This window comes from Nycticebus coucang, chromosome 22 (genome assembly GCF_027406575.1).
Source record: "Nycticebus coucang isolate mNycCou1 chromosome 22, mNycCou1.pri, whole genome shotgun sequence".
Taxonomy (NCBI): domain Eukaryota; kingdom Metazoa; phylum Chordata; class Mammalia; order Primates; family Lorisidae; genus Nycticebus; species Nycticebus coucang.
In genome coordinates, this window is record NC_069801.1 from 7,054,175 (window position 1) to 7,078,922 (window position 24,748).

Genomic DNA, 24,748 nt, shown 5'->3' on the forward strand with positions numbered 1-24,748 from the left:
CACCAGGCTGCGCAGCACGTCACTGTACTGGACAGTGTAGGACCCTGCAACGTGGTGGTGAGTATGTGTGTATCTGAACACAATTAAACATAGAGAAGGTGCAGTGAGAAGCCAGTGTTCTAATCTTAAGGAACACAGTGGGGCCTGTGCTGCATCATGGACTGAGATGTCTTCACACATCGTTACACAGCTGTGACTGCTCCTGCCCTGGTCCCACAGGAGATGGCTGCAGCGGGCTGGGATCTGTCCTACATGTTTACACTTTGCGTTTACTTTTACCAAAACAAAACAAAAACCTTTCTGGGAGTTCTGGCTGTTAAATAGTCCTAAATGTGGTCATGAAAAAAGAAGCCATTCCTCACAAGAGTGTGAGGTAAGCACCTTCACTTCTAAGGGGTGGGTGTTGGTTTTGCCATGTGATGTAAAAACTGTGGTGAGATTCTGGACAAGATTTTGTTTCTACCTTCTGTTTCCTATTATTATTTTATTTTATTATTTTTTTGAGATAGAGCCTCAAGCTGTTGCCCTGGGTAGAGTGCTGTGGTGTCATAGCTCACAGCAACCTCCAACTCTTGGGCTTAAGCGAGTCTCCTGCCTCAGCCTCCCAACTGGCTGGGACTACAGGCATCTGCCACAACGCCCAGCTGTTTTTTGGTTGTAGCTGTCGTTGTTGTTTGGCGGGCCTGGGCTGGATTTGAACCCTCCAGCTTAGGTGGGTGTGGCTGGCACCTTGCTGCTTGAGCCACAGGCGCCGAGCCTTCTATTTTTATTTTTATTTTTGTCTCAGTATTATACGATGAGACATATTATGCTGGGTTTTTTTTTTGCAGTTTTTGGCCCTAGCTGGGTTTGAACCCACCACCTCCAGCATATGGGGCTGGCGCCCTACCCCTTCAAGCCATGGGCACCGCCCTTTTTTTTTTTTTGAGACAGAGCCTCAAGCTGTCACCCTGGGTAGAGTGCTGTGACATCACAGCTCACAGCAACCTCCAACTCTTGGGCTTAAGCGATTCTCTTGCCCCAGCCTCCCAAGTAGTCGGGACCACAGATGCCCGCCACCATGCCCAGCTATTTTTTGGTTGTAGTTGTTGTTTTGGCAGGCCTGGGCTGGATTCGAACCTGCCAGCTCTGGTGTATGTGGTTGACGCCTTAGCCACTTGAACTACAGACACCAAACCCATATTGTCCTTCTTTAATGAAGCATAATACAAACCCAAAGCACATTTACTTGTGAAATCTGCCGTACTCTTGATTAACCCTGTAGTAGCAGGGTGTGAAAGGGAGATAACGGAAGAGTGGAGCAGGCAACTGGTCACATGTCTGTAACTGTGCAAAACAACTTTTGTTTTAAGTGTGTGTAACTCATGTATTATGCTGATCTGGAAAAGAAGATTTAGTGAAGTTATACTCAAAATAAGTCCTAGGGTCTTGTTGCAGGGCCAGCCAGCTATAACATGATTCAGAAGTCAGACACACTTGAACATGGTCAAGGGGCATTTCACTGCCACTGAACACAGGTAGCAGAGGGATTCTAACATACACTCTCAAGATGTATTAGGTGACTGACTGTCAGGTGTTCACTTATTCCCCAGAAAGTCACTAGTACCCTTGTGGTCCATGATCAGTTATAAAGTGCTCAGGATAGGAATGTGAACTACATAGCCAAGTTTTGCCCTACTGGAGTCCATGCTGATGACCCCTAACCCCCATGATGACTTGAGATCTAGACCTAAATTCCAGCTGCTCCCTCGTGGTCAGCAGTGAGAGCACGTGGCTTCTCACCCTGCTGGGCTGAGTACATACAGATCTGTTTTCAGGGGTCTGTTGGGGATGAAGGGTCATGAAGAACTCACTGCACCTCAGTGCTTACCAAGAGTTCTCTTCAGAGCAAGTTTTTGTGGAGGATTGAGTGAAGGATATGCTGTTCATCCATTCCCCGGGAGAGTAGTTTTAAATTTTTTTTCTGGTGAGGGGCTTCTTTGAACATCTTTAAGGGAATCAGAAGTCTTTGTGGCTTCACAGGTCCCAGGTTTTGAACCCCTGTCCATGATACTGTAAAATCTCTCCTTCAATCAAACCACCAGCAAAGGTGATCCTTGGATCTCTTCATTGGGCCACTCTAAAATGGCTTTCTCTGAATATGTGTGTGTATGTATTTTTTTTTTTTTTTTTTAAGACAGAGTGTCACTCTATTGCCCTGGGTAGAGTGCCATGGCAAACAGCAACCTCAAACTCTTGGGTTAAGCGATTCTCTTGCCTCAGCCTCCTGAATAGTTGGGACTATAGGCACCTGTCACCCTGCATGGCTAGTTTTTCGGTTTTTGTCTTTTTTTTAGTACAGATGGGGTCTCACTCTTGTTCAGGCTAGTTTTGAATTCCTGAGCTCAAGCAATTCACCCACCTCAGCCTCCCAAAGTGCTAGGATTATAGGGGTGAGCCACTGTGCCTGGCTTCTCTGAATCATATTTTGCGTTAAGTGTGTGCTGACGCTCATGAGCCTTGCCAGTTGCGTACCGCATTGGTATACATGTGCAGAGTGTTCTGATCTCACTCCTGGCTTGGCTTTATTTTTCTTGTTACCATTTTGCTTCTGTCCTCATTTCCTTATCTATTTGATTTTAGCTTAAGTTAAATTAAAAATACATTTAATGTGTTCTTTTTAAATTGCTTTAAATCTGTCCTAGAATAGGAACATAGTGATGTAAATAAAACAACTTCCTATTGGCGGCGCCTGTGGCTCAGCGGGTAGGGCGCCAGCCCCATATGCCGAGGGTGGTGGGTTCAAACCCAGCCCCGGCCAAACTGCAACAAAAAAATAGCCGGGCGTTATGGCGGGCGCCTGTAGTCCCAGCTACTTGGGAGGCTGAGTCAAGAGAATCACCTAAGCCCAAGGATTTGGAGGTTACTGTGAGCTGTGTGACACCACGGCACTCTACCGAGGGCGATAAGGTAAGACTCTGTCTCTACAAAAAAAAAAAAAAAAACTTCCTATTTAGGGCATTTAGCTTCCTGTAGGGCATAAGATTTGGATATTCTTACCTTTCACTCAGTAATCTAATCATAATTCATCTTCAACTCTCCTTCTGTTCTCAATTTTGGGAAGTTTTACCCATTAGGTATGCCGGCCTAAAGTCCAGACCCTCTGTTCTTCCTCACATCTGCCTTCTGAGCAGTGACCAAGTTCTACTGAGCACACATGCACCACCCCATCCGCCGGCCGGGCTCACTTGTGTGCTGCCTCAGTCCATTCTCCACATAGATAGCAGCTAAGAGTGTAAAAAGGTAAATCCGACCCAGTTACTTCCCTGCTTCAGTCTTCAAAACCTCTCTTGTCTTCATGAACAAGTTCGGTTTCTTAGGATGGCATTTAAAACTTGCGGGAGCTTGTCCCAGCCTGTCTTTCTTGCCTCATGTCTCATCACGTCTGGGTATACTCGTTATCAAGGGCTCAGCATTCCTGTGTCCCTCACCTGGTCAACTGCTTATCCTGAAGAAGCAGCTCAAGTCAGGTAGCAGGCACATAGGTGTTGGTATGTTGTAGATTTTCAGAATTACTCTCTGGGATGATTCAGTCACAGAATGAATATACAGTGAGTGTGAGTCCTCAAACCCCAACACAGGGAAGTGAAAAACAGAGTGATACTCCAAGCACTGGGCCGGTAGCATCACTGGGCCTTGGAGTATGTATGTGCATACACACAGTAAGTAACAGAACATCTTATTGAGCTTAAGCAAAAGGGGGATTTATTTTAAGGACGCAGGAGTCCTCTTTCTGAATGCAGGACAGAAAGATAGCTGGATCACAGGAAGAGGCTGGAACCAAGAATCCAAGTGCTGCCAGGGCTTCCTTTGTCTCTGGGTGGGGGGGTGTCATTATAATCACTCCTCCACTTCCTTGTGTTCTCGTTGACAGCCCTGGGCAGTCCCCTTGGTGCCTACAATGTGTAGCTGAACATGGTCATGTTGGTGGACCTTATTTCCCCTCAGCTTTCATTCTGAAAATTTTCTTTTTTTTTTTTTTTTGTAGAGATAGAGTCTCACTGTACTGCCCTTGGGTAGAGTGTCGTGGCGTCACATGGCTCACAGCAACCTTTAACTCTTGGGCTTACACGATTCTCTTGCCTCAGCCTCCCGAGTAGCTGGGACTACAGGCGCCTGCCACAACGCCCGGCTATTTTTTTGTTGCAGTTTGGCCGGGGCTGGGTTTGAACCTGCCACCCTCGGCATATGGGGCCGGTGCCCTACTCACTGAGCCACAGGCACCGCCCTCATTCTGAAAATTTTCAAATCTGCAGAGAGATTGAACAAATCGTCTAGATTTATCAGTTAATTTTTTGCCAAATTCGCTTTCTTTATCTGTGTATGTACCAGGTCATTATGAAAGTTTCAAGATACACAAAAATCAAAAAACATAAAATCTGCGTGGATAAAAGCAAATGAAGCTCTCCCTGCAACACCAATAGCTAAGTGAGTTGAAACTTGCACAGGTGACTCAGAAAGGACGCTGTCAACTGTGTTTCTTGTAGGTGAAATAATGGACCGTAACAGTCTGTCTCAAAACTTTGGTAGTGACCCACATAAGTGGTGTGTGTGCGTGCAATATTTCTTTGTTTTAGCAGAACTAATGGAAGGTATGGGGAACCACAAAGTGGATGGGAAATAGGAGGTGAGCAGGGAAGGCCTGGGTGAGAATGGAACCTTGAGCAAAGACTGAAGGGGGGAGGATAGGAAGGAGGGGAGGGAGAGGCAGCTCCCCAGTAGGGGGCCACTAGCACACCTGTGTTGTCCTTGCCTCTTCCTGGGGCAGATTGCGCCTCCCCACACTGCTGAAATGTAAACAGACATGAACCTGTCACTTCTGGCCCATGTGCACTTGGCATGCTTCTGTTCCCTCTGCCTGGGTGAGTAGGAGTGCTTCTGATAGAGGCTACTTTGCTACCCTGTACTCTGTCTCATCTTTTTTTGGAGTTCATTCTTTTCTTCAGAAATCATGTGAAAGAAGAAAGATAAGAAAAAAACTGGAAATGTATTGTATCATCACTGTTTGCATTCGTGTGTAATTTTTACTCATAATAATATTTGTTATAATGTAAATATATATCCTTTTTAAAAATAAATGGAATCAATCACCCTGTGTGCCCTTTTATAACTTGCTTTTTAAGTTCATTTTTTAAAAGATCGTGGTAAAATACACGTAACAAAAATATACCCCATTTTAAAGGCAGGAGTCATTAAAGTGAAGGTAACATATCATTTTCTATAGCATTACTAAGGTCCGTGTGCTTGTGTGTGAAATCTCCCTATGAAGCTGTGACAGGTGCCTCAGACCGAGTTGCAGCCCTCTCCTTTGTGTCTCCTCTCCTTTCCTTATATCTAAATTGTCATCATTTTGCATTTGTTCCCTGGTGGATCTGGAAGTCCTTGAGGGTGGTGGGGATTATGACTTGAGTGTTGGTTTATCTTTAGTGCCTGTTACATCTGTTGTACAGTGGGTCTTTAATAAATATTTCAACAAAGGACTGAATTTTCTTGGAAAGATTATGTTAAATTTTTTTCCTGGTTTAATGATCGGCATTCTGTATACTTTGAACCAGAAAATGGAAATGTTCTGTATTTCAAAATAGAAACTCAGAGAAGGAGTACTAGTTTTTTTTTTGTTTATTTTTTTTTTGAGATAGAGTCTCATTATGTCGCCCTGGGTAGAGTGCTATAGCGTCACAGCTCACAGCAACCCCAAACTCTAGGGTTTAAGCAATTTTCTTGCCTCAGTCTCCTGAGTAGCTGGGACTACAGGTGCCTGGCACAACACCCAGCTATTTTTTGGTTGCAGTTATCGTTGTTTAGCAGGTCCGGGCTGGGCTTGAACCTGCCACCTTCGGTGGATGTGGCCAGTGCCCTACTCACTGAGCTACAGGTGCCAAGCCAGTTTACTAGTATTCTAACATTAATAAAGGGTGAATGCAGTATCTGGAATACTAAACATTCTATAAATAGCTTCTTCACTTATTCAGCTAGTAAGTGACAAACACTGCTATGTCAGAGAGAATAAGGCTGCCACTATCCAAACTTTAGAAGGAATTTTCTGCTGTGAAGATCAGTGCTATGTGGTTAAGAGTGTATGCTGTGGAGTTTTAAGGTATGGATTCAGATCTGCTCTTTTACTATATAGGTGTGTGACCTTGAGCAAGTTCAGTTTCTTCATCTGTAAAGTGGAAAAATAAATTTAATGATCTCTTTGGGTTATTGACTAAGTTTATGTTGTGAAACCCTTAAAATAGCATCAGGCGTATGTAAGTGCTGAGTGAGTGTTAATCATGTTATTATAGATGATTCGTTTGTCTTAGAGTTTCCAGGAGCCTCCAGAAATAGTCATCATGACAACATAAGCTAGAAAACTTATTATCTAAGTGCTAAATCAACTTCCTGTTTGCAGGAGAGGAGGTGATAGGATTGTATTGAGAGCTGTAAGGAGATGTTTACTTGTGTTTGGTTAAAATCTGTAAAAAAGAATCCAAGTCACTTCTTGCTTTTTCTTTCTTAACATTATATTTGGCTTCATGACAGTGGCAGACTGAATTTACTATATTCTTTAAAAGGAGGGGAGCTGGGCAGTTTGGAGCATGTTTGTAGTCCAGGCTACTAGAGGCTGAGGTGGGAGGAAGATTGCTTGAGGCTAGTATTTCAAGGCTAGCCAACGTATCAAGGCCTTGTCTCTTAAAAAAAGAGATCTTGGAGGTGCCTGTGGCTCAATGAGTAGGGCGCTGGTCCCATATGTCGTAGGTGGTGGGTTCAAACCCAGCCCCGGCCAAAAACCAAAAAAAAAAAAAAAAAAAAAGAAGCCTTCAAAAAAAAAAAAAAGAGAGATCTTTTTTGAGAGAGAGATAAGGGGGGAGGAATTTAAATAAGAGTTTTGGGGTTTTGGGCTTGGTGCCTGTAGCACAGTGGTTACGGCGTCATCCACATACACTGAGGCTGGCAGATTCAAACCTGGCCCAGGCCCTCCAAATAACAATGACAACTGCAACAAAAAATAGCCAGGCGTTGTGGCAGGTGCCTGTAGTCCCAGCTACTTGGGAGGCTGAGGCAAGAGAATTGCTGAAGCCTAAGAGTTTGAGGTTGCTGTGAGCTGTGATGCCACGGTACTCTACCGGGGCGACATAGTGAGACTCTGTCTCAAAAACAACAGCAACGGGGCGGCGCCTGTGGCTCAAAGGCGTAGGGCACCGGCCCCATATGCTGGAGGTGGCGGGTTCAAACCCAGCCCCGGCCAAAAACTGCAAAAAAAAAAAAAAAAAAACAACAGCAACAACAACAAAAAGACTTGGTGCATGAATTAAAATTAATTTAAAATTGCGAATTTTTTGGCAGGTGCTGTGACTCGTGCTTGTAATCCTAGCAATCTGGGAGGCCGAGGCAAGTGGTTAGCTTGAGCTTAGGAGTTCAAGACCAGCCTGAGCAAAAGCAAGACCTTCATCTCTACTAAAGATGGAAAAACTTTCAGGGTGTGGTGGTAGGCAGCCTACTCCGGAGGCTGAGGCAAGAGGATCACTGAAGCCCAGGAATTTGAGGTTGCCATGAGCTATGATGCCACTGTACTCTACCCAGGGTAACATAGTGAGAATCTGTTGCAAAAACATAAAAAAAATAAAATTGTGAATTTTCGGGGGTGAGCGGGGAGACAGAGTCTCACTATGTTGCCCTGGATAAAGTGCTGCGACATCACAGTTCACAGCAACCTCAAACTCTTGGGCTTAAGCGATTCTCTTGCTTCAGCCTCCTAAGCAGCTGGGACTACAGGCGCCCGCCACAGTGTCCAGCTATTTGTTGGTTGGAGTTGTCATTGTTGTTTGGCAGGCCCGGGCTGGATTCAAACCCACCAGCTCTGGTGTACGTGGCTGGAGCCCTAGCCGCTGAGCTATAGGTGCCAAGCCAAATTATGAAATTTTTTTTTTTTTTTGTAGAGACAGAGTTTCACTTTATTGCCCTCGGTACAGTGCCGTGGCATCACACAGCTCACAGCAACCTCCAACTCCTGGCTTAGGCGATTCTCCTGCCTCAGCCTCCTGAGTAGCTGGGACTACAGGCGCCCACCACAACGCCCGGCTATTTTTTGGTTGCAGTTTGGCCGGGGCTGGGTTTGAACCCGCCACCCTCGGCATATGGGGCCGGCGCCCTACTCACTGAGCCACAGGCGCCGCCCCAAATTATGAAATTTTTTTTAAAGGAAATTGGAATTCTAGATCATAGTGCTATAATGTTCACATTTGAATACATTTTTAAAAAATACATTGTTTTGGCCTGGCGCCCATCACTCAGTGGTTAGGGCGCCAACCACACACACTGGGGCTAGGGATTTTGAACCCGGCTGGGGCCTGCTAAGCAACAGTGATAACAACCAAAAATTAGCCAGGCCTTGTGGCGGGTACTTATAGTCCCAGCTACTTGGGAGGCTGAGGCAAGAGAATCACTTAAGCCCGAGAATTCGAGATTGCTGTGAGCTGTGACGTCATGGTACTCTACTGAGGGTGACATAGTGAGACTCTGTCTTGGGGGGAAAAAATTTAAAAAATACATTGTTTAGATTGAGCATATTGTGACATTGTCATGGCATTTTATAAGTTTTAGATATGGCTGGCTCTTAGAAAAGAAAACCAATAATAAAAACAGGACAGATGTTTCTAGGAGACGAACACAAAGAGAAAGTATTTGCAAGTATTTTTCTTTATGTTATCAGATAATTTACTTTTTTTTCCTACTAGAGAAATAGGCCCTTCTGTAGAATGACTACTTACTAAACTTAAAACAACATTTCCTGGATTTTTCTTCCCCTGTACACTGTTAAAAGGAAGAGGTACAGTTTGGCTCATGTTGTAGCTTCTGCCTGAAACCACCATAGTGACCTTTGCTGTTTTAAGTCTTTTCAGTTCATCACAAATTTGAGATCAATTTAGGGGAAAGCCCTGTTTTTAATGTCATTTGTAAAATAAGAACTGAAAAAGATAAGATGAGAAAAACTCTAGGAACGAGATTTCATGATCAGTATGTTTGGGTTTGAGTCGGGGTGGGTTTTTACATAAGCGAGTGATTAGAAGTTCCTTTTCTATGTTTTAGTTTTTTTTGCTCTGTGACATATGAGAAAAAATTATTTTTAAAAGGACTTTTGTTTAACTTAAAGGAAGTACTATGTACTTCATGTCAAAAAGTAGAATGAGCAAACAGAAAAATGTTTAATGGTATTTTAATGTGTTGGGACGATTTTTAGTATGTATCTCATATGTTTGTGATAAAAGGGAAGTCACATCTCTTAATAATTAAATTAATTAGATAACTCTTTCTACCTGTGGTTGCACAAAGCCATTCTCTTGGGAGTCTCCTGTCCAGATACTCCCAGGCCCTCTGGTTGCTGAACCAGTTCAAAGCTACCACACCATTGTAGACGGTGTCAGATCCCTGTGGCGCTGGTGCTGTCCTTCCCCGAGAGGCTGCTGTGCACAGCCCAGGCACTGCCCCTGCCACCACTCTGTTCTCTTTCCAGTGGGTCTTTAAGATGGGCAGGACGCGTTCTACCCGTCATCTCTCACCCTTTCTCAGCATGTCGTGCACGCACCTAATTCCATCCCTTCACTCCTCATCCCTGCATGCACAGTCCACAGAAGACTTCGTAAAGTCTTGATTCTTCAGCCTTTATTTTTTCTTTAACATGTGTTTGTGGAGTGGGGTGGATGAGGACTGGGGAATACCAGCTCGGGGGAAACCTGTCATCTTCCTTCAAGCCCATATTGTGGTGAGTCAGAACATTTGTTCTATTTACATCACTAACTAGAACATCCAAATTTAACATGTCAGGACAAACTTGGCATTCTATATTTTTTCTAAGAATAGTGGGCATGTTCTTTAAAAGGTAATGATAGTGTCAACTAATAAATGGTCAATTTTATGTGCAGTGCATTTTTCTAGTGTTTTTCATTTATTTAGCAGTTGTTTAGAGAGCACTTGCTATGTGCCAGACACTGTTCTAGGCACTGGTAATAGATAAAGTCAGAGAAAAAAAACTGAGAAAAGTCCTTGTTTTGGGGAAACATACAGTAGGGACCAGTGACCAAGCAATACACAAGTAAATATATCACGTATGTACCACGTCCTGGGGCAGGATCGAGTCATGGGGGATAAGCGTGCAAGGGGCCAGTGTGGTGGTTTCCGCACAGAGGTATGAGGAAGGCTCGTTTTTTGCCCTCATCATATGATGTGTGATATGTAGACGTACATTATGCAGAAACAGAAGCACAGAGAGATCACATGACTTAACCTGGAGCCAAAAAGGTAGTAAGTAGTGAAGGCTGAATTTGAATTTGAAATCAAGCATCAGCCCCTGAGTTTAGCTGCCTCGAAGACAATGAGACTGAGCTTTTCAAGGAAACCCCCACATGCTACTTCCTATGAAAATTTAGTCTCTTTTTACCCACCTTTCTGTTGTATTAAAATATATACACAAACACATTTTATTTTAATTAATTGTTTATTTTGAGACAGAGTCTTACTCTGTTACCCCAGGCTAGAGCACTGTGGAGTCAGAGCTCACAGCAAACTCTTGGTTTCAAGTAATTCTCTTGCCTCAGCCTCTCAAGTAGCTGAGGCTATAGGCTACCGCCGCCGCCACAATCTGGCTAGTTTTGTTTTGTTTTTTGAGACAGAGTCTCAAGCTGTTGCCCTGGGTAGAGTGCCGTGGCATCATAGCTCACAGCAACCTCTAACTCTTGGGCTCAAGCCATCCTCTTGCCTCAGTTTTTCTATTTTTAGTAGAGACGGGGGTCTTCCTTTTTTTCAGGCTGGTCTCGAATTCCTGAGCTCAAGTTATCCACCCACTTTGGCCTCCCAGAGTGTTAGGATTATAGGCATGAACTACCACTCCCAGCCATACAAACACATTTTAAAAAGTTGAAATTACTGTCCCTTTTTAATTTCAGTATCAAGTAGTAAATATGCTATTTATAGAAGATATTTTAGTTGGGCTGGCGTCCATAGCTCAGTGGTTTGAGCACCAGCCCTGCACACTAGGAGCAGCAGATTTGAACTCCCCCGGGGCCTGCTTAACAGCAACAAATAAAAGATGTTTCAGTTTTATATTAAATTAAATCAGTTTTATAGAATCCTCATAAAGAGCTGGGCACGGTGGCTCTCACCTATAGTGACAGCTACTAGGCAGCTGAGACAGTGCATGCTATTGGTCTCAAGCCGGGGTTTCAGAGTAACATCACATCTGCTAGAGAAAAAAAAAGGAATCATAAAAAATGTGGCATTTTCAGTAGGCTTTCTGGTAGCATTAAATTTTTAAAATTATATCCTATTTGGGTGGTGCCTATGGCTCAGTGAGCAGGGTGCCAGCCCCATATACCAAGGGTGGTGGGTTCGAACCCGGCCCCAGCCAAACTGTAACAAAAAAATAGCCGGGCGTTGTGGCAGATGCCTGTAGTCCCAGCTACTCGGGAGGCTGAGGCAAGAGAATCACCTAAGCCCAAGAGCTGGAGGTTGCTGTGACGCCATGGCACTCTACCGAGGGAGACAAAATGAGACTCTGTCTCTAAAAAATTAACAAATAAATAAAATAAATAAAATTATATCCTACTTGACACATCCAAAAGACTATATTTAACATGTGAGTTATGAACTTACCACCTTTAGTTGCAAATAAGTAGAGTAAGTAAATAAAGTAAGTAAATCCAGTGAATTTTTCAGAGGGGCATACCTGTTGAACTAGCATCTAGTATTTAAAAAAGTAGCATCCCAGACCCCTGGAAGCTTTGCTTGTGCTTCTCCCAGTCTTCTTCCTTACACCTCCCCACCAGCAAGCACAACCATTATCTGAACTAAGACTGTAGTTCAGCTTTTCTCATTCGTCAGCAGCTGTCTTCCCTTGCTCAGTGTGGTTTGTAAGTCGTGTCTGTTGTTGCTAATAGTCCATAGCGTTAGCTCATTCCCATGATCACTCTCTAGGTTGCAGCCTTAGGAATATGACACAATTAATTTTCCTTCGCCAAGTTTTTTTTTTTTTTCCCTGTAGACAGGGTCTCACTCTGTCGCCAAGGCTAGATACAATATCACAGTCACAGCTCATTGCAGCCTCAAACTCTTAGGCTCAAGTCATCCTTCTCAGCCTCCCGAGTGACTGGGACTATAGCCTAGTTCCACTTTGGCTCATTTTGCAATAGCTTTTTGGATAGTCTCCCTGTCTACTCCTTGTTCCCTAAAATTTATTCTTCACAGAAGCTAGAATTACTTTTTTAAAATTTAAGTCAAATAAAAATATTTATTTATTTATTTGAGACAGTCTCTCCCTCCTTTGACCAGGCAACAGTGCAGTGGTGTCATCATAACTCACCTTAACCTCAAACTCCTGGGCTTGAGCAATCCTCCTACCTCAGCCTTAGAGGTCCCAGAGTAGCTGGGACCACACATGCCTACCACCACACGCAGGTGATTTTTAAATAGATTGTAAGAGGGTCTTGCTTTGTTACCCAGGCTGGTCCTGAACTCCTGGCCAAGAGTGTCTCCCGCCTTGTCTTCCCAAAACCTGGCTCCCACCCTTTTTTTTTTTTTAAATCAAAAGATGCTGGTGTTTTCTCAGAGCCAATATTGCCGTGGCCTCTGAGGCCCATGCAGTCTGACCCCTTCCTGGCACTGGTCTCGCTGACCTTGAACATGCCAAACATTCCCACTACATAACCACATGACTGGCTTCCTCTTTTCCTTTGGGTGTTTTCAGAAAGGTGTTTTTATCTAAATGGTGGTGCCCTCCTTCTTTGAGTCTAATGTTTACACAAGAAAATGTGGCCTTTGAGTCTAGAATGTTCCCAAGGTACTTCTTTTTTTTTCCCAAGGTATTTCTTACATTCATATTTGTGGTTTCTTGGACACTTTATTGATTACTAAGTGCAGAACAGAAAATTAGACAAACAGATAAGGTTTTATTCTTACAATGTTTCCATCTGAAACTCTGTAAATTTCTTTTTTTTCTTTTTTGTGACAGAGCCTCACTCAGTTACCCTGGGTAGAGTGCCCTGGTGTCATTGTTCACAGCAATGTCAATTTCTTGGGCTTAAGAGATCGTCTTGCCTCAGCCTCCTGAGTAGCTGGGATTACAGGCTCCTACCACAACACCTGGCTAATTTTTCTATTTTTAGTAGAGACAGGTCTTGTTCTTGCTCAGGCTGGTCTCGAACTCCTGAACTCAAGCTGTCCCCCCAACTTGGGCCTTCCAGAATTCTAGGATAATAGGTCTACGCCACCATACTCAACCTATGCTGTAGTCTTCTGGAGCCCTTTCCTCACTTTCCTCTCCAGAGTTCCTTTGATTGACACCTGATTGGGGGGTGGCTATAGCAATTGACAGTGTTACAACTCAGTCAGAAATCTGAGACTTATTTATATTTTTTAAAACTGTTGTAAAATGTATATAGGTTACTTCGAAAGTTTTGAGACAGACTGTGTGGTGGTCACTTATTTCAGTTCCAAGAAACATAGTTAACATGTATACAGCATAAGATCTGCCATTTTTCACCATTTTAAGCATCCAGTCCCTTGTCATTAAGCACATTCAGGTGGTTCTGCATCCATCACCACCATCCATCTCTAATTATAGAAGAAAATGAATAGGCTTAGGGATTTAAAAAATGCCATTCACAGCAGCAAGAAAAAGAGACAGTCATGCTGGTCACAGTGAAAAGAGTAATGTAGCAAATGTTCTTTACATAGAACTCCATTCTTACTCTGCCTCTCACAAATCCAGTAAGAAATACTGCTTTCCTTCACTCCCCCATTAACCTGCAGGCACTTCCAGAGCTCCTACGTGTGATAAGCATGGTGCTGGGGACAGGGACGAGCAACAGCAACAAGGCTCCTGTGCTAACCTTATGTTCAAAGAGAAGGGGGTGGGGGAGAAGAGGGGACAGAGATAAAAAACAAAGAAAGAAGTCATATTCTGGGTTCTGCCCCTGTAGCTCATACAGTGCTACATACGCTGGAGCTGGCGGGTTTGAATCCAGCCCAGGCCTGCCAAACAGTGACAACTACAACCAAAGAAATAGCCGGGCATTGTGGTGGGCACCTGTAGTCCCAGTTACTTGGGAGGCTGAGGCAAGAGAATCGCTTAAGCCCAGGAGTTGGAGGTTGCTGTGAACTATGGTGGCATGGCACTCTACCCAGGGTGACAGCTTTGGAAGTCAGGTTTTTGCAGATGGAAGCAGGTTAAGGTGAGGCCCTACTGGATTAGGGTAGTCCCTAATCCAATGACTGGTGTCCAGGAAGAGGGAAGTTTGAAACAGACACACAAAGAGGGAAGATGGCCATGTGAAGATGAAGGCAGAGACTGGAGTTACATGGCCATAAACCAAGAGATGTCAGGGATTACCAGCAGCCACCAGAAAATGAGAGGAGGCACTGAGCGTCTGCTGTGATGGACGTTAGGGGGATACAGACAGATGGGACAGAGGCAGCCTGGTGACAAGAGTCCTCTAAAGTCTGCTTTACACTCTTGTAAAATAGAATGTAAACCTCTAGCCTCTCTGTGCCTCAGTTTGCTCACACATAAAATGGGGATAATATAAGTGCCTATCTCAATATGGTGTTAAGAGGATTAAATAACACATTTGTATAGTGCTTAGAACAGTGCTAGGAGATAGTAAAGGCTACAGAGGTGTTTATTGAATAAATAGAGTCACACCCAATATTTTCTTCAAAGGGTTTAATCTAATTAAGTAGACAGATGACCAGCTAAATAACTTCAGCTTTTGTGTGAGTACATTGGTAGATGTATCTGCAGAGGCACGGGCTTCTGAACTTTGGGATCGGGAATCAGACTGTTGTTACCTGAGACTGATTAAAGGAGCAAGGTTATAATGACAGACTTGGTTTCTGTGGCTTTCTTCTTTGATGCCTCCCTCAGGCCGGCAGCCTTCTTAAAACTGTTGCATGTCCTCACAGCCTGGGCAGCAGGTGGTCAGTGAGAGTTGATTGATGAGCTATCAATTAATGGCTATGAGAAAAACACTTCTATGACCCAGTGGGACTTTGTGATACATATTTGTATTCACATAACTCGGAAGTGTTAAAGAATAAGTGACATATTTTTATTGCAATCAAGTCAAAAATAATAATTTTATTCCTGAAAGTGATGGTAAAATTTGTATATTCATGTAACTTTTGTTTCTTTCTCTCATTATTTTAGTGAAGTGAATTGAATTGGCTATTTATTTAAAATCTTGCATATTTAAAATAACAGCAAGCCTCGGCTTGGCACCTCTAGCTTAGCAGCTAGGGCATCAGTTACCTACACCGGAGCTGGCGGGTTCGAACCCAGCCCGGGCCTGCCAAACAACAATGACAACTACAACCAAAAAATGGCCAGGCATTGTGGTGGGCGCCTGCAGCCTTGGGAGGCTGAGGCAAGAGAATTGCTTAAGCCCAAGAGTTTGAGGTTGGTGTGAGCTGTGATGCCACTCTACCGAGGGTGACATAGTGAGACTATAGCTCAAAAAAAAGAAAAGAAAAAACCAACAAACCTCAGTGTATTTAAAAGTGAAAGGTGCTCACTGTAAATTCACACCATCAGGAAGGAGGTGAGATAAGCTGAGATGATAAGGCAATTAAGAGGCACAGTTTTTAAAAGTGAGGTGATAGCTTGTAGGAATACTGGTACAGGGAGTTATTCTGTCAAATGAGTACTTTTTCTCGAGGCATATTTAGTTACTAAGCTCAGGTACGTGTTTGGTTAGTGATGGTTACCAGTAATGTCTTTGTTGGGCAGACTTGTTTTTCTACTGTTCAGTTACAAAATACCCTTTTCTCTCTTACGGTGCAGATTCGACGGAGGCGCCTTGCACGACTTGCTGGTGGACAGACCTCTCAGCCAACCACCCCTCTCACCTCTCCCCAGAGGGAGAACCCTCCAGGTCCTCCTATCTCGGCATCAGCCCCAGGCCCTTCTCAGAGCCTTGGTCTCAACGTCCACAGCATGACCCCAGCTACCTCCCCAATAGGCGCATCAGGTAAGCCTTCCCTTCAGGTCTGGAACTGTTGGTAATCTCAGCTCAGCTTTCTGTTATGCCGATGGTTGTGAATTTTTTCCATAACAGAATGACATTAAGTGGGCATCAACTTTTTTAAAATCTTTAAAGCAGTAGTTTAAAGATAAAGATCATTGCAGTGAGTTTTGTTATTGTCTATTCATTGTGATTATGATCTGTTAAAACTAATTGCTTCTTCTTTCCCATCACTTCTATCATTTTTATCTTGAGCCACAGGCACCACCCTTCTATCTTTTTTCCATACAGGCTCAGGTTTTATCTCTGACTACAAGATGATTAAGACTGATTTGGTTCTGCTGATTTTGTGAATTTGCCTTATGCTTTTCTTTTAAGATCAAATAATCTAAAAATGCAAGATTGAAATAATGGCCAAAAAGATAAGCCTCTAATTATGAATTTTCTTGTTTTCATTCTACATTGGCACAGAACCTTTTCTCTACATTTTCAAGATAGAGAACTTCACCTGATGTGATGTTCTATAACTACCTCTTTGACAATCATTTAATTATGGCGAGGGTTTGTTTATAATAAATGAACTCATGGTTAATATCCAGGACTGTCTTCGTTGGGAAATGATATTAACTCATACTGTATAGTTGAAAATATCTTTCTCTTTTCTTTCTTTTTCTTTTTTTTTCCCCTTTTTTTTGTAGAGATAGTCTCACTTTATCATCCTTGGTAGAGTGCCATGGTGTCGTGGCTCATAGCAACCTCCAACTCCTGGGCTTAGGCAATTCTCTTGCCTCAGCCTCCTGAGTAGCTGGGACTATAGGCGCCTGCCACAACACCCGACTATTTTTTTGTTGCAGTTTGGCTGGGGTGGGGTTCAATCCTGCCACCCTCGGTATATGGGGCCAGCACCCTATTCCCTGAGCCATAGGCGCTGCCCTAAGTGAACTTTTCTATCAAAAATATTACTGTCATTATGATAATTATTATAATTATTTTGTAATTACTTAAGACTCCAGTTATGGAAAAGTAGTTGCTAAGAGACCTGAATTGATCATGATATTATCTAATAATTTGATGGCTCATGTTTTTATTTATTTATTTATTTTATTTATTTATTTTTTATTGAGACAGAGTCTCACTTTGTGGCCCTCGGTAGAGTTCTGTAGCATCACAGCTCACGGCAACCTCCAACTCTTGGGCTTCAGTGAGTCTCTTGCCTTAACCTCCCAAGTAGCTGGGACTGCAGGTGACTTTCACAACACCAGGCTTTTTTTTTTGGTAGAGACGGGGTCAGCGTGAGCCACCACAGCCAGCCTGGCCTGTCTTCTTCATCTAGGATTATTTGTCAATTAATACTGCTTGCTGTGTTTCTGTTCTATAGCTTCCATTAGGCATCCATGGTCTCCTTTTTATATATAAATACCTAATTCCATTAATTATAGAAGAGAGAGGTTCAGGCCAAAACTTCAATTAGTAATTAAGAACGCCTTTGCCTGTAATGTTTTCTCTGTAGATCTCTGAGAAGCCATGTCCTAATAGAACTAAAGTGTTCAAGATTCCAATTGTGATTTTATCTTTTCTTTTGGAAATGACGTTATCAGTGGAGCTCTTTGTCTCACCATGATCAAGTCACACTCAGAATGTTGGAACGTGTTCTGGAGAGAGCCTCTCTCGCTTGGTCTTAACTTCCCTGGTTAAACCATGATTCTGATTAAGTTCTCAATGTACACCAAGTGTTCGTCTCATGTTCTGGAACAAGCTTCGAGAAAACCTCAGAACCACACTGTTTATCTTATTTAAAGTTCGTGATCACAAACTCAAGTGCACCCTTAATGCTGACAGCCAGTTATACCATGTTTGCTAGTTCACCGTCTACCTTCTCCTCTAGCAGGATTCTCCAGGCACAGTCTTTCAGCTGATGGCCTGGCTTCCCACTTCATTGGGAAACACACACAGTTCTTGTTAAGCTCGAGTTGTCCCCACCTCTGCCAAAGCCTGGACCCCAGTCCCCGCCTCCTCTCACATACTCAGAGCCTTTGCTCTAGCACTTCCCTTCTCTCTCCTGCTTTGTTAGATTTTCCATCTCAGGTGGATTCTTTTAATAGCCTGTGTATGTGCTTTTACTTTTCTCATCCTGAGAATTAATAAAAGGAACTCTCTTGATCTCATATCTCCTGTCAGCATCTCTCTGCATCTCTGCACCGCTAGACAACAAAACTTCTAAGATGAGTCTCCTGTCCTCTCCGTCCCCTCTCCTGTCCTGGTGCTCCTTTGCTGAATTAGCTCCAGTCGGGTGCGGCCTCTCAGGGTTTCTCTGAGTCACGCTCTGGTCTGACCTGTCAGCCTCATGTGATGTGTTTTTCATACTCTTCTTGAAACTTTTCTTTTTTCTTTTTGCTTCCAGAATGCCACGTTGCCCTGGTTTTCTTGTTATTCTCCCTGTTCCTTCTTAGTTCTTTGCGTGGTTCCTTTTTATTCCCCTGATGTGTAAATGTTAGGAGGCCAGGGCTCTCTCTTGAACCTCTTGTCCTCTCCGTCTGTGATTGTTTTCTTATTGATTTCTTAGCTTTAATTACTGTCTCTAATCTGATAATTCCTGAGTTTATATCTCCATCCCAGACCTATTCCTTGGTCCTCAGACTCAGACATCAGATGACCTACTTGACATCTCTCCTTGAATGTCTAATAAGCATCTCACATGTACATGTCCAAAATCAAACTTTACTATTTCTTCACATCTTATCTTCTCCTAGAACTCCACCTTTTTTCTTTTTTTGAGACAGGGTCTTACTTTGTCGCCTTTGGTAGAGTGCTGTGATGTCATAGCTCACGGCAACCTCAATCTCCTGGGCTCAAGTGATTCTCTTGCCTCAGCCTCCCAAGTAGCTGGGACTATAGGTGCCTGTCACAGTGCCTGGCTATTCTTTAGAGATGGGGTCTCGCTCAGGCTGGTCTTGAACTTCTGAGCTCAGGCAGTCCACCTGCCCTGGCCTCCCAAAGTGCTAGTATTACAGGTGTGAGCCACTGTGCCCAGCCTGCCAGGACTCCATCTTAATAAATGACAACTTACCTGTTCTAGTTGCTTAACCCTAAAACATTACCTCTTCTCTTTATCTCATATTCTGCATTGGGGGTTGGCAAGCTCTTTCTGTAAAAGGCTAGACAGTATAAATACTTTTTTTTTTTTTTTTTTTTTGTAGAGACTGAGTCTCACTTTATGGCCCTCGGTAGAATGCCATGGCATCACACAGCTCACAGTAACCTCCAACTCCTGGGCTTAAGCGATTCTCTTGCCTCAGCCTCCCGAGTAGCTGGGACTACAGGCGCCCGCCACAACGCCCAGCTAGTTTTTGGTTGCAGTTCAGCCGGGGCCGGGTTTGAACCCGCCACCCTCGGTATATGGGACCAGTGCCTTACCGACTGAGCCACAGGCGCCACCCAATACTTTTGGTTTTGTAGGCCATAAGATCACAAGTATTCATCTGTGCCCCTGTAACACAATGCAACTTTAGACCATGTGTAAATTAATTAAATGTGACTGTGTTCCATTGAAACTTCACTTAGAAAAACAGCAAGCCAGCATTAGCTGGCAGGCTGGAACTTGCTTATTCCTGCTCTAGACCCATCTGCATACTAGACGTAGACCAGCTCCTTACCACCTCCTCTGCTGTAGCCCAGATCCAAGGCATGAGCATTTCTTGCCTGGATTCCTGGAATAGCCTCCCAACTGGTATCTCTGTGCCCACCCTTGGCTCACTTCAGTGTAGAGCCAGAGGGGTCCCGCTAAAGCAGAGGCATGGCACTGTGCAACCAGCAGGCTCACTGTGCTCTTGTCACGAATGAACAGAAAGCCACGGGCAACTCTCTACTTTTTTTTTTTTTTTTTTGTAGAGACAGAGTCTCACTTTATGGCCCTCGGTAGAGTGCCGTGGCCTCACACAGCTCACAGCAACCTCCAACTCCTGGGCTTAAGCGATTCTCCCGCCTCAGCCTCCTGAGTAGCTGGGACCACAGGTGCCCGCCACAACGCCCGGCTAAGGCAACTCTCTAAATGGCCAATTCCTGCCAGCACACCTCTGCGCTGGGAAGTCCTCATTATGTTTCTCACATAATCACCATTATCCACAGACAGGTGGATATCGCTAGCCATGCTTTGAGAGGTTGCAGAAGCAAATTTTCATGATTTATTAAATAAACAAGTTTCGAAAAATAGAAAACAAACCCCCTCAGAAGGCAGGTCACATCATTTCTCTGTTCACAACCCTCTGTTGGCTCCCTGCTTCACTCAGAATAAAAGTCAGAGTTCCTACCATGACCAGGGCACTTCCAGAGTGCTAGGATTACAGGCGTGACAGCGACCACGTTTCCTTGAAATTTCTTTAAAGTTGTAAATAGTGTCCATGTTGTTTTGTCCATTTCTCTTGTAATTCATTTATTAATTCAACACTTCTTTCTTAGGTCCCTACCCTGTCCCAGGCACTGTGGACAGCACTGGTGACACAGCAGTGAACAAAGTACAAATGGACACCAGTCCTCTTTCCCTGTGGAGTTTACTCTCCAGTGAGGAGGTAGATAAAACAGGATGTACAAGTCATATACCTTCTATTATCAGTCAGCAATAAGAGCTGGCAGAAAAAGAAGTAACTATGTCAGGTAGAGGTTACAATTTTAGATTGAGAAGGCAAAGAAGGTCCTAACAAGAAACTGATACTTAGGCCAGGCACAGTGGCTCACACCTGCAATCCTAGCACTCTGAGAGGCTGAGGCAAGGAGGATCCTTGGAGCTGAGAAGTTTGAGACCAGTCTGAACAAGAGCAAGACTCCATCTCTACTAAAAACAGAAAACTTAGCTTGTAGTCCCAACTACTCAGGAGGCTGAGGCAGAAAGATGACTTGAGCCCAGGAGTTTGAGGTTGAGCTATGAGGATGCCATTGCGCTCTAGCCTGGACAAGAGTGAGACTCTATCTTAAAATGAAAAAAAGAAAAGAAAAAAGTGAAAGATTGTCATGAAGTAGATAAGGGCTTGTGTTGTTTTCTATGGTCTTAGAGATGCTGGGCCAGTGGGTAGATTTATCATTCACTAGATATGAATAAGAGACTTTTGTTCCTGAATCAACAAGCGTTTTCTAACAAAGACAAACACTGGATGGGCTGCCACCTGTGGAAGGAAGCCATCAATCGGGAGTGACCTGGCAGTCACTGACAGCCTTTGTAGTTGGGGTGCTTTCATTTGCAAGTAGCTAAAGCAAGGACTGGGAAGCTGTAGGGGGGCTGCAAGATACTTCTTCCATCTCTGTAGTCCCAGCTTCTTGCAGTGTGATCTGCTTCTATATTAGTTTCGCAGGGCTGCCATAACAAGATACCACAATCCTTATGGTTTAAAACCACAGGAATTTATTTTCTTAACAGTTCTGGGGACTACATGTCCAAAGGGAAGGTGTTGGCAGGGCCTTGCTCCTTCCAGCGGCTCTAAGGAAGAGTCCTTTGTGCCTCCTCCCATCTTCCCGTGGCTGCTGGTAATCCCTGACATTTCTTTGTTTGTTTTTTGTTTTTGGCCAGGGCTAGATTTGAACCCACCACCTCCGGCATATGGGACCAGCACCCTACTCCTTGAGCCACAGGCGCCGCGCGACATTTCTTGGTTTGTGGCCGCGTAACTCCAGTCTCTGTGCTTTGTCTTCACATGGCCATCTTCCCTCTTTGTGCGTCTGTGTCCAAACGTCCCTATTCCTGGACACCAGTCACTGGACTACCCTAATCCAGTAGGGCCTCACCTTAACCTGCTTCCATCTGCAAAAACCTGACTTCCAAATCAGAATATGACTTCTTTCTTTGTTTTTTATCTCTGTCCCCTCTTCTCTCTTCTCCCCCCCACCCCTTCTCTTTGAATATAAGGTTAGCACAGGGGCCTTGTCACTGTTGCTCGTCCCTGTCCCCAGCACCATGCTTAGCACACGTAGCGCTGGAAGTGCCCGCAGGTTAATGGGGGAGTTGAAGGAAAGCAGTATTTCTTACTGGATTTGTGAGAGGCAGAGTAAGAATGCAGTTCTATGTAAAGAACATTTGCTACATTACTCCTTTTTTTTTTTCTTTTGAGACAGAGTTTCATGTTGCCCTGGGTAGAGTGCTGTGGTGTCACAGCTCACAGCAACTTCAAATTCTTGGGTTTAAGTGATTCTCTTGCCTCGGCCTCCCAAGTTGTTGGAACTACAGACGCCCGCCACAGCACCTGGCTATTTTTTGGTTGTAGTTGACATTTGTTATTTGGCAGGCCCGGGCTGGGTTTGAACCCACCAGCTCCAGTGTATGTGACTTCCTTTTTCTTGTTGCTCTGAATGGAATTTTTTAAATCCCTAAGCCTATCCGTTTTCTTCTAAAATTAGAAAAAATAGTTACTACAAAATATTTCAGACCTACATGATCATGTAAGTAATGCTTATGGAACTTCCTCCTTCCCTCACCAAGAGGTCACTGCTCTTTCACAGTTTACGTTTATCATTCTTGAAAGTCTCTTAACTTTTTGTATTGCATTGTTAGAGGGAATTGCTTTTGCTTCTCTTAAAATTTTATAAATATGGGTGGCGCCTGTAGCTCAGTGAGTAGGGCGCCGGCCCCATATACCAAGGGTGGCGGGTTCAAACCCAGCCCTGGCTGAACTGCAACCAAAAAATAGCCGGGTGTTGTGGCGGGCGCCTGTAGTCCCAGCTGCTCGGGAGGCTGAGGCAGGAGAATCATGGAAGCCCAAGAGCTAAAGGTTGTGGTGCGTCCTGTGACATCATGGCACTCTACCAAAGGCGGTAATGTGAGACTCTGTCTCTACAAAAATAAATAAATAAATAAATAAATTTATAAATATGGATAAATTTTGCAACTTTTTAATAGTTATCATTGATTATGTTACTTTTACATGTAAAATTTGGGCTTACCACAGGTCAAACGGTGCTGGGTCATGGAAGTGCAAAGATGAGGAAGACTCAGCTTTTTTCCAGTAGACAAGAAGGTGTTCTTTTTATTTTTTTTCTGGAGACAGAGTCTTGTTATGTTGCCCTCAGTAGAGTGCTATAGCATCACAGCTCACAGCAACCTCCAACTCTTGGTCTTATGAGATTCTCTTGCCTCAGCCTCCCAAGTAGCTGGGACTACAGGTACCTGCCACAATGCCTGGCTGTTTTGTTTTGTTTTTTTTTAATTTCAGTTGTTATTGTTTAGCTGGCCCAGGCTGGGTTTGAACCTGCCAGCCCTGGTGTATGTGGCTGGCACCCTAACAGCTGAACTACGGGCACCGAGCCAAGAAGGTGTTCTTTCATTTCCCTTTTAAAATTGTGCTTATAAAATTCCTGTGAGGATAAACTGTTAATCATTTTCTTAGTTCCCACCCTATTTTTACATAATTAATTTTCTTGGATGATTTTATTTTATAGTCTTCTTTAGGAATTATGCTTGTCTTCCTTCTGTTCCCTTTGATATTTACCTGTGAAACATCTTGAATATATCTGAATAGGCCATACCCTTCCGAGTGTAAGGGAAGATGTGGTTGTCCTGTTCAGCAGTTCCCCCAGTGAATCCTTAATAATAAATATTTTTATCTTGGTAGATTATTGGGTCCAGTGGAACAGGCTTCTGGTTGTTTTATACTCTCTAGAATTAGAGTTTTTTGTTTTTTTTTTGGCAGAGATAGAGTCTCACTTTATGGCCCTCGGTAGAGTGCCATGACATCACACAGCTCACAGCAACCTCCAACTCCTGGGCTTAAGTGACTCTCTTGCCTCAGCCTCCCAAGTAGCTGGGACTACAGGCGCCCGCCACAACGCCCGGCTATTTTTTGGTTGCAGTTCAGCCAGGGCCGGGTTTGAACCCGCCACCCTCGGTATATGGGGCCGGCGCCTTACCGACTGAGCCACAGGCGCCGCCCCTAGAATTAGAGTTCTTAACTATTATCACCCCACAGTTCCTTTTGGTGAACTAGTGAAGCCTTTGATTGGCTTCTCAAAGTATATTTTTAAATGCATATGGGTGGTGCCTGTGGCTCAAGGAATAGGGCGCCGGTCCCATATGCCGGAGGTGGCGGGTTCAAACCTAGCCCTGGCCAAAAACCAAAAAAAAAAAAAAAATGCATATGATAAGATATATAGGATCACACAATTATATAGAAATGAATATTGCAGGGTGGTGCCTGTGGCTCAAGGAGTAGGGCGCCAGTCCCATATGCCGGAGGTGGTGGGTTCAAACCCAGCCCCGGCCAAAAAACAAAAATAAATAAATAAATAAATAAATAAATAAAGGTGTGGAACCCTTTAAAAAAAAAACAAAAAAGAAAAAAAAAAGAAATGAATATTGCAGTATATTTACATGCTTCTTTATAAATGTGTTAAATGAAAGATCTAGCGCCTAGTCAAATAACTACTGTAATTTCAATCCCTGAGCTCCTGCTGCCATCTGAGGACCACGGGTGCTCTGGGAGCAGGATGAACAACAGGGCCTGTTTGGAATTAGTAAGAAGCCAGATGATGTGCTAGGCTTCTGGATCCCAAACACAGAATCCATTTCCTCTGTCTGACTGCTGGTCTTTAACATAGTTAATGATAATTTAACATAAAATTCTTTAATATGCTTGCTCAAAGGGTCTTCACCCTGCTTCCGTTCGTGCTTTTGAATACACATGGCTTCTATTTTCTGAGCACCATATTAGGAACTAGGTTGCAAAGATGGGAAAGGC

The 24,748-nt window shown here is 43.8% G+C and overlaps 1 protein-coding gene across 3 annotated transcripts in view; it reads left to right on the top strand.

Moving 5' to 3' along the window:
- The window catches only part of UBE4B (ubiquitination factor E4B), a 132,649-nt gene that overhangs the window by 21,328 nt on the left and 86,573 nt on the right, over positions 1-24,748 (top strand). For all 3 annotated transcript variants that reach the window (XM_053577260.1, XM_053577261.1, XM_053577263.1), the window contains one exon: positions 15,854-16,040. In XM_053577260.1, the coding sequence (XP_053433235.1) occupies positions 15,854-16,040 (187 nt within the window). The remainder of the gene's footprint in view (positions 1-15,853; positions 16,041-24,748) is intronic.